The 9,055-nt window shown below is 41.4% G+C and overlaps 1 protein-coding gene across 11 annotated transcripts in view; it reads left to right on the forward strand.

Annotated features, from left to right (window-relative positions):
* Positions 1 to 9,055, forward strand: part of LOC115163590 (RNA-binding protein Musashi homolog 2-like) — a 338,641-nt gene that overhangs the window by 314,430 nt on the left and 15,156 nt on the right. For 3 of the 11 annotated variants that reach the window (XM_029715596.1, XM_029715597.1, XM_029715598.1), the window contains 2 exons: positions 1,953 to 2,150; positions 8,039 to 8,551. The exons of 4 other annotated variants lie outside the window; for them this stretch is intronic. In XM_029715596.1, the coding sequence (XP_029571456.1) occupies positions 1,953 to 2,150; positions 8,039 to 8,358 (518 nt within the window). In that variant the 3' untranslated portion in view covers positions 8,359 to 8,551. Of the gene's footprint in view, positions 1 to 1,952; positions 2,151 to 8,038; positions 8,552 to 9,055 lie in introns of those variants that run through there. 4 more of the 11 variants (XM_029715600.1, XM_029715603.1, XM_029715599.1 and 1 more) reach the window with 3 other exon arrangements.

Consider the following 9,055-nt stretch of genomic DNA (forward strand, 5'->3'; position numbering starts at 1 on the left):
AATAAATACATAAAAATGAAAAAAATTTAAAATAGAAAAATAACAAATATTTAAAGAGCAACAATAAAATAACAGTAACAAGGCTATATACAGGGGGTGTGCAAAGCTGTAATCAAGGCAAAGAGTGGCTACTTTGAAGAATATCAAATATAAAATATATTTTGATTTGATTTTTGGTTACCACATGATTCCATATGTGTTATTTCATAGTTTTGATGTCTTCACTATTATTATACTATGTAGAAAATAGTCAAAAATATAAAGTGTCAACTTTTGACTGGTACTGTATATAATATATATATTTTTTTGCTAACAAGTGGGGCTTAAAATTCCCTGAATGATGGGTCGCCAATGAGTCTTTTATTAATGAACATGTTTGGAAAAACTAAAAATATACTGAAACTATTATATTTTACTCCAAAACGAACTAAAATAAAATAAAAACCACCATGAATTTGAGTTTTTTTTTAAATTCTAAGCTTTGGCCAACCATCTAGTGGTGTTTTCAAGCTTTTGGGGATTTTTCAAGTACTAAATGGCAGGTAAATGCTGCCAGTTGATGGCAATGTTTAAATATGCCTAGCTTGTTCATCACTATCACCAGCTGTCACTAGCTAACAAAATCAGCTAGGTTGCTAACTTGATTCTTCTTACATACTAAAGTTAAAAAGTATTGTATTGGTGTAAACATGGGCGAGGTGAGAGAGTTTCCTTCCACCATATTTTTTGTACCAGTCTCTGTACTATTCCTTTTAAATCCAAGTCACATTGAGATTTACTTCATAATTTAAACCTAACCTAATCTAATGACTGACACAAGACCTTTGCCATGTTTAGTTGCCAAACAGTCTCAAACGTTGCAGATAGAAATGCCATGAATAGAGCTGATGTGATTCCTCATTCTACATGTCAAAGAGGCATGTTTGTTCTACATAGGTTATTTCTATCTGAACATTCCAAAACGTTGCGTCCTGCTAAACACGCCCCTGATGTATACCCTATGAAAGTGACACATCATTTTCTGAAACAAAATAATATAAAAATGAAATATAAATATTTTTATACAACTATAACTAAATAAAAACTAGCAAATCAGGTCTGAAAACTAACTGAAACTAAACAAAACGAATATAAAAACACAAAATCATAATATTCTTTAAGTACAGTCCATTTACACAGATAATGCAGCTCTCTGTGAGTGTGCTGAGTGTCAACGGTACGGAGCTGTGGGGACATAAGCTTTATAGTTAACAAATGCCTTGTGTCTGTTTCTCCTGTCCACCACATCAGTAGTCCAGTACATTGTGGAATCTTGCCTGTGTCAAATCTAAAATGAATGAGGAATTTCTGTTCTAATCTTATTGATTTATGAGCAGAAGCCCAAACATGAATAATATATTTTCCTTAATCATTCTCCCGATAATTTTAGGAGAATCTCATTTTGGTTATTTTTCACTCTTGAGCTCTAGTGTGTGTATTTCACACAGTTATTATGTGTGTGTGTTTTGAAGCGAGCAAGTGAAGATTGCATGAACTGACCTGTTGTAAATTCTGCTAAAGATTTTCTTTGACCATCATTTTTAGCCTGAGCCCACATCAGCTACACTAGTGTTAGGGAGCAGGGCTGGTGTGTGTGTAACGTAGTGCCCCTGTACCCAGTCTCTCATACCACATTACACACACACACTGCCAATGGGGCAGCTGGGGGGTGGTGGGCGGTGGGGGGAAGCAGGAAGAAAACAAGTCATGGATGTTTGCTGTAGTTTGCCTTCCTCTTTACCACACCACAATGCCATGCAGAAAAACAACAACAACATAGCAATAAAATAACACAAAAAAAGCCATTACGTTACTATAGTACTGTGTAAAATGTTTCCACGATGATGGACATGCGTCCCATCCCGCCCCTTCCTCCCTCCCTCCCCTCCCTATACTATACCCCTATCTCTCAGGGTTCCCAGATTATGGGTTCTATTCCGGGGCCGGGCCCAGTGACCTGCGGGGGCCGCCCTGCTCCTTTGCCGACTTTGGCTCCCTGGGGCCCCATGCTGCTCAGATGCTGCAGCACAGTGAGCATCATGCCACCTCCGCCTGCAACTCCCCCCTCCAGCACCACCTGCAGCACAGCCCGGACCCCTTTAAGAGCCCAGGTGTGTACCCTGCTAACGTCTCCTTCAATCCTTCAATCAGTCAATGATGCCATTCAGATTCAGATTCATGAACTCTAGTTAGGAATTAATCAGAAGGCTATTGTGTGTGTGTGTGTGTGTGTGTGTGTGTGTGTGTGTGTGTGTGTGTGTGTGTGTGTGTGTGTGTGTGTGTGTGTGTGTGTGTGTGTGTGTGTGTGTGTGTGTGTGTGTGTGTGTGAAAGAGAGAGTGTAAAAGAGAGAGTGAGAATGTAAAAGAGAGAGAGTGTGAGAGAGCGCGAGAGAGTAAAAGAGTGTGAGAGTGTAAAAGAGAGAGTGAGAGTGTAAAAGAGTGTGAGAGTGTAAAAGAGAGAGTGAGAGTGTAAAAGAGTGTGAGAGTGTAAAAGAGAGAGAGAGAGTGAGAGTGTAAAAGAGTGTGAGAGTGTAAAAGAGAGAGAGAGAGTGAGAGTGTAAAAGAGTGTGAGAGTGTAAAAGAGAGAGAGAGAGTGAGAGTGTAAAAGAGTGTGAGAGTTAAAAAGAGAGAGAGAGGGTGAGAGTGTAAAAGAGTGTGAGAGTGTAAAAGAGTGTGAGAGTTTAAAAGAGAGAGAGAGAGTGAGAGTGTAAAAGAGTGTGAGAGTGTAAAAGAGTGTGAGAGTGTAAAAGAGAGAGAGAGAGTGAGAGTGTAAAAGAGTGTGAGAGTTTAAAAGAGAGAGAGAGAGTGAGAGTGTAAAAGAGTGTGAGAGTGTAAAAGAGAGAGAGAGAGTGAGTGTAAAAGAGTGTGAGAGTTTAAAAGAGAGAGAGAGAGTGAGAGTGTAAAAGAGTGTGAGAGTGTAAAAGAGAGAGCGAGAGTGTAAAACAGAGAGTGTAAAAGAGAGAGAGATTAAGCAAGTAAAAGAGAGAGAGAATGTAAAAGAGAGTGATGAAGAGAGAAAATAAAGGTGTTTATAGAGACAGAGAGGGAAACAATAACGATCAAAGGAAGGTGATGTACTGTGTACTGTAGTGTACACACTGTGTACTGTAGCGTAACACCCCTGGCAGGTTGCCTGCTATACCCTGCATGCCTCTCATAACAGTGATTTTGGAAATGACTTCAGGATATGTTTAGTTGAATATGTATGTATACATGGCTGACGGCTGTCTGTTGACTGACTGAAAGACAGACAGCCCGTTCTTATTTCACACAGTGGTGGTGACCTAATGTACTGTAGGCATACATGTATACCTATTTCCCATTTTCAGTTCAGCATACATTACAGTAGCGTCATTGTTAGTACCGGTTTTTGTTTAAGATATAGCAAGGTCAATATTATTTATTCTTATCGCACCCTTCAAATATTGATCTCCATCCCTTGCTTACCCACAATGCATCTTGTTTGTTGGTACGGTGCATTACTTTTTCATATAAGGTGATGAACCATCATTTATATGTATTTAGACTGCTCATTTAAGTAAGAAAGAGAAATTGATGAGGAATTTGTCATACAGAACGAGTGACCACAAATTGAGCACCCAATGCTTGTATTTGACTATAGTGAATATCATCATGAATAAGTTGAGCAAAAGTTCTGTGGCAAATTATTCCTGTTGGCTTGACATTATCTTTCGAAATAATGTTTAGTTGCTGGAATGTAATGTATTTTATGAGAAAGGAAGGAACAAAGAGTTGAATTGGTTACTGTTATCATAGCTCATGCACAGCCAGTCTGAATGATATCGTCTTCAGAAACACACACCTTACTCTTCTTTTGCCAGTTCTTTTGTTGGTCCCTTAAAGCCATATTTCCTTTGATAAATCCAGACTGGAGCAGAAAGTGCTGAACATTTTATTGCAATGAGAATCTTTTGAAATCACCAATAGTGTTTTAACCCCACAACTGTGCTCCAATCAGCGTAAGTCATGTGTAGTTATTAGTGGGGCTGACAGTTTGGTTTAAATACCGTAAATCCTGTTCAACATGGGAACGGCCAGGGGGATGTGCAATTCAGCAAAGTCTAGCAATTATGAGGAATCTAGCCTGCTGTATAAACAGAGATAGAGTGGGTACTTGGTTAAAAAAGCCATGTTAGGACTGGGTCACTCTGATAAGAACAGTGCAGCCAGTCAGGAACATTGCTTGATACTAAGCAGCAGTGTCACTCTGAGAAGTTGTTTATTTCTCCCTCACAATGAGGCTACTCTATCTTTGTCATTTCATTATTTCATCCGCTCATGTTAGAGGGAGAAGGAAATATTTGATATGGTGTGTGTGTGTGTGTGTCTCGGGGTGTGTGTGTGTGTGTGTGTGTGTGTGTGTGTGTGTGTGTGTGTGTGTGTCGGAGTGTGTGTGTGTCAGAGTGTGTGTGTGTGTGTGCATGCATTTTCTGCTCCCAAACAGGGATATCCATAGATAATGTGTTTTTTTTATCATACGACACTTGTTAGAGAGCACAGTTACACCTTACAACATCTTTCACAATCCAATCATCTATGGTGATCATGGAGGTGTATCTGTATAGCGTAGCCCACTTAGTTTATACTGAGATTTCCTTTTGACACGTATTACAATGTGTGGCTAAATCCTCCTCCATTCTCATCTAGACTGTCTCCTTTCTTGAGCTGGTTTTAATAACCCTTACCCTCACGAGTCTTCAGATCCAGCACATTAATAGATCTCCCTTTCAATCCACATCCGCACCAGCCAAAAGCTTCCAGCTGCATTGGAAAGACTGATTTAATATTCCTTTATTAATAGGAGTGTCACTGAGTGGCGCTCGGAGAGAAAAATGAGCAGACCTCGCCATGGGGGCCCGAGGTTTCCCGGATTTTTTAATTTTAATATCTGCTCTTGTTTTTATTTATTTTAATTTGTCTTTTCAACACACTAAAACAGAGGGTCACCTGGTGCTGAGCTGACAGCAGCAATGGCTCAGTGGTCTAGACAACAATTAGAGCAATTTAAGCCCATGGTTCCTCTACTTCCCCTTTTCTTTTTTATTTCCTGCTCTCTCCTTTCTTAATTGCCATTATTATTGGTCTGGGATTTCTCCCCGGCGTCGTGTTCTACTTTTCAAAAGATTCTGTCTAGCTCTCTTTGCCTCTCTCGCTTTATAGTCGTAGTTTTCCACACATACACTGCCAAGGTCATCTAGATGGGCTGTTCAGACTTTCGTCAGTTGGTTATAGTGGCTGTCTATCTTCCCTGCCCGTCATACATTAAACACACACACACTCTCTCTTCTCTCTATCTTCTCTCTCTCTCTCTTCTCTCTCTCTCTCTCTCTCTCTCTCTCTCTTCTCTCTCTCTCTTTTCTCTCACCTCTCTCCTCTCTTCTCTCTCTCTCTCTTCTCTCTCTCTCTCTTCTCTCTCTCTCTTTTCTCTCACCTCTCTCCTCTCTTCTCTCTCTCTCTCTTCTCTCTCTCTCTCTTTCTCTCACCTCTCCTCTCTTCTCACTCTCGCTCTCTTCTCTCTCGCTGTCTTCTCTCTCTCTCTTTTCTCTCGTCTCTCTCCTCTCTTCTCTCTCTCTCTCGCTCTCTTCTCTCACTTCTCGTTCTCTCTCTCTTTTCTCTCTCTCTCTTCTCTCGCTCTCTTTTTTCTCTCTATTCACTCCTCTTGCTCTCTTCTCTCTCTCGCTCTCTCTCCTCTCTCTATTTTCTCTCTTCTCTCTATCTCCTCTCTCTCTCTCGCTCTCTTCTCTATCGCTCTCTTCTCTCTCTCTCGCTCTCTTCTCTCTCTCGTTCTCTTCTCTCTCCTCTCTCTCTCGCTCTCTTCTCTCTCTCTCGCTCTCTTCTCTCTCTCTCTCGCTCTCTTCTCTCTCCTCTCTTCTCTCTCTCTCTTCTCGCTCTCTTCTCTTCTCTCTCTCTCTCCTCTCTCTCTCTCTCTCTCTCGCTCTTCTCCCTCTCTCCCTCTCTTCTCTCTCTCTCTTTCTTCTCTTTCGCTCTCTTCTCTCTCTCGCTCGCTCCCTTCTCTCTCTCTCGCTCCCTTCTCTCTCACTCTCTTCTCTCTCTCTCGCTCCCTTCTCTCTCGCTCTCCTCTCTCTCTCTTCTCTCTGTCTCTCTCTCTCGTGCTCTTCTCTCTCGTGCTCTTCTCTCTCGTGCTCTTCTCTCGCTCGTGCTCTTCTCTCTCTCTCTCTCCTCTCTCTCTCTCCTTCTCTCTGGATGAGCTCTGATATGCAGAGGGCGGGTGGTGGGATCCATTTCTCTGCTCTTTAATGTGCTCTGTCTCTCTCTCGCTCAATGCGGAAGGGCCGGCTGGGCTTGGTGGGAGGCTGCTGTGGAAATGTGACTCAATGATGCAGTCTTTTAGCAGGCATTACCCAGGACACCCTGTGTAATTTCCTGGCTGTCAGGCACCAGCTAGGCCTGATACCCCTGGCACTAAGGGAAAGATAATCACCATCATATATTTAAAGGAGGAGAGAGAGAGGGCCTCTCCTAGCGACAGGTGTTGATTAGATAGGGGTGTTGTGCCCAAATCCCCGCTGCAATTTATTGTATGAAAGTGGGATTCATGAACTGGCAGTCATATTTGACGCTGGCGGACGCACGACGCAGCGCTAGATGGAGAGATGTAAAAAAGTGATAAGGAGAGGGACCCGCAAAGAGGGTCACTTTTTCTCTGCCACGTTTTTACATCCTATAGGATCTTGAGATGAGCTCCTTCAGCTGCTGTGTAGAGAGATAGCCTTCATATCTTCCCTTTATAGAACAGCTCTCGCACTGTCTTAACTCTACGCTATTTTGTAGTCTGCATGGAATATGAATGCTTAGAGTATGTAAAAGTAGAAAACTGGTCATGCATGAGCATCCTGAATTACATCTTCTTTTAAAACCGTGTTTAGTTGGAGCTGGTCAGATGGCCTTGTAGAATATGTATACATTTTGCATATTTATAGTACCAGTCAAAAGTTTAGACACACCTACTCATTCAGGGTTCTTCTTTATTTTTACAATTTTCTGCATAGTGGAACAATAGTGAAGACATCAAAACTATGAAATAACACATATGGAATCATGTAGTAACCAAAACTTCTTCAAAGTAGGGTGGCTACTTTGAAGAATCTCAAATATAAAATATGATTTGATTTGTTTAACACTTTTTGGTTACTACATGATTCCATATGTGTTATTTCATAGTTTTGATGTCTTCACTATTATTCTACAATGCAGAATATAGTACACATGAAGAAAAACCCTTGAATGAGTAGGTGTGTCCAAAATTTGACTGGTAGTGTATATGTTTATACCAGGCTCCTCATACAAACATCACATTTAACATTATTAATACATTTCTGCTTGTGTTACATTCAATTTCAACTGGGGAACAAAGCATTGAGCCTAATTAATGTATACGTAAACTATAAACCACTCTTCCTTCTTCCTCTCTGACGTTATCATTTCCTGTTTGACTGTAGTGTATTGAGATTTGTGTTTTGTGTTTTTAGCCCAGTATTTTTATTTGATTTGATTTATTTTACTGTGCATGGAAAAGGCTATACGGACACTCCTGACCTGGAAACTGATATTTAATTTCAGAATTGGTTAACATTTGGTTAAAGGGAAAATCCCCCCCCCCCAAAAAATAATAATAATAAAATAATTTGGTATTTTGCATCATCATGATAATGTTGCTGGTGACACTTTGCTTCTTGAAATTCCAATATCTTTATAACTTGACTGTTGACATGCAAAACATTTTGGGACTGTATCTATATGGGACTAATGAAAAAAATACAAAAAGTTTGTTTTTCCGTTTAAGGTAAGGGTCAGGTTAGTGGTTTTGCAGGTCACCAGTGTCCTTATAGTCTCTCCCACTATGCATGCCAGGCCTCAGCTTCGAACTTAGCTTTTATCCATCTCTGCACACCACTAGTACTAAATAGCTACGTTGATCATCCCAATTTTGGCGCCCCCGCTTCCCCCCCTCCGTCAGGCACCAACCAGGCCAGGCCCGGAGCCTTCCCCGGCACCAACAGTCCCGGGCCCGTGGCTGACCTCTATGGCACTCCCAGCCAGGACTCCGGTGTGGGCAACTACATTAGTGCTGCTAGCCCACAGCCTGGCTCTGGCTTCGGCCACAGCATTGCTGTAAGTATAGCTTACTCCAGCAACTCGTCCACCTCGTCCAATACCGCCTTCATCTTCTTTGTGCTGTCAACCATATTCCTTGTTCATTCTCTCAGCCCATTTCAACTCATCGTCAGGATATTTCATCAGTCTGAAGGATATGGTTTCTATCCACAAAAGAGATAGGTATGCTTATTATGCTACAGATGTCTTGTGCGCTCTTCCGTTTGTTATGCTAAATGTATAATATATATCAGACGAGAGCTGTAGATGAAGTAGTGCTTACTGTATGTGGACGTGCTGGCGTCATGTAAACATTCATCAGATTACAATCTCTGCCAATCAAAGTTCTACTGGTCACTCTGTACCACTTTAGTCAAACATCAATGCAGGCATAATCGGTTGTGTTCAGCGTCACTGTGCCAGAGTTTAGGCCTATTAAAGATTTACAATGCATATGTGCCTGCAATGCAGTGAGAATGTTTGCCATCTAAACATCAAATAAGACACAAGTGCTAGACAGGTGCTCAGGCGCGTGGTTGGGTCTGTGTGATTGTGTACATTACCAACATTCCGTCCTCATTCACACATTTCATGTTTTGTGTCAGCTGCAGTAACGTTAAAACAACGGCCTGTCATCACCTCTCTGATGTGTCAGTGTACTTCTGTTCATGCGCCAGCCAGAAGGTCAAAAAATCCTGCAATTAGTTATTTTGTTTCACCTTTTCAGTGGTGGTGACGCCTGATTTGAGTAGACTCACACCAGACGAATTCCAGGGCTAGCCTTTGAAAGGGTCCTCATTCAAAATGCATTATGTAAATCAATACAACAATAATAACCCCTTGTGCGTTAAACCACTGTCGTAAGAATATTTTCTCCATG

Source organism: Salmo trutta, chromosome 26, assembly GCF_901001165.1.
Source record: "Salmo trutta chromosome 26, fSalTru1.1, whole genome shotgun sequence".
NCBI classification, from domain to species: domain Eukaryota; kingdom Metazoa; phylum Chordata; class Actinopteri; order Salmoniformes; family Salmonidae; genus Salmo; species Salmo trutta.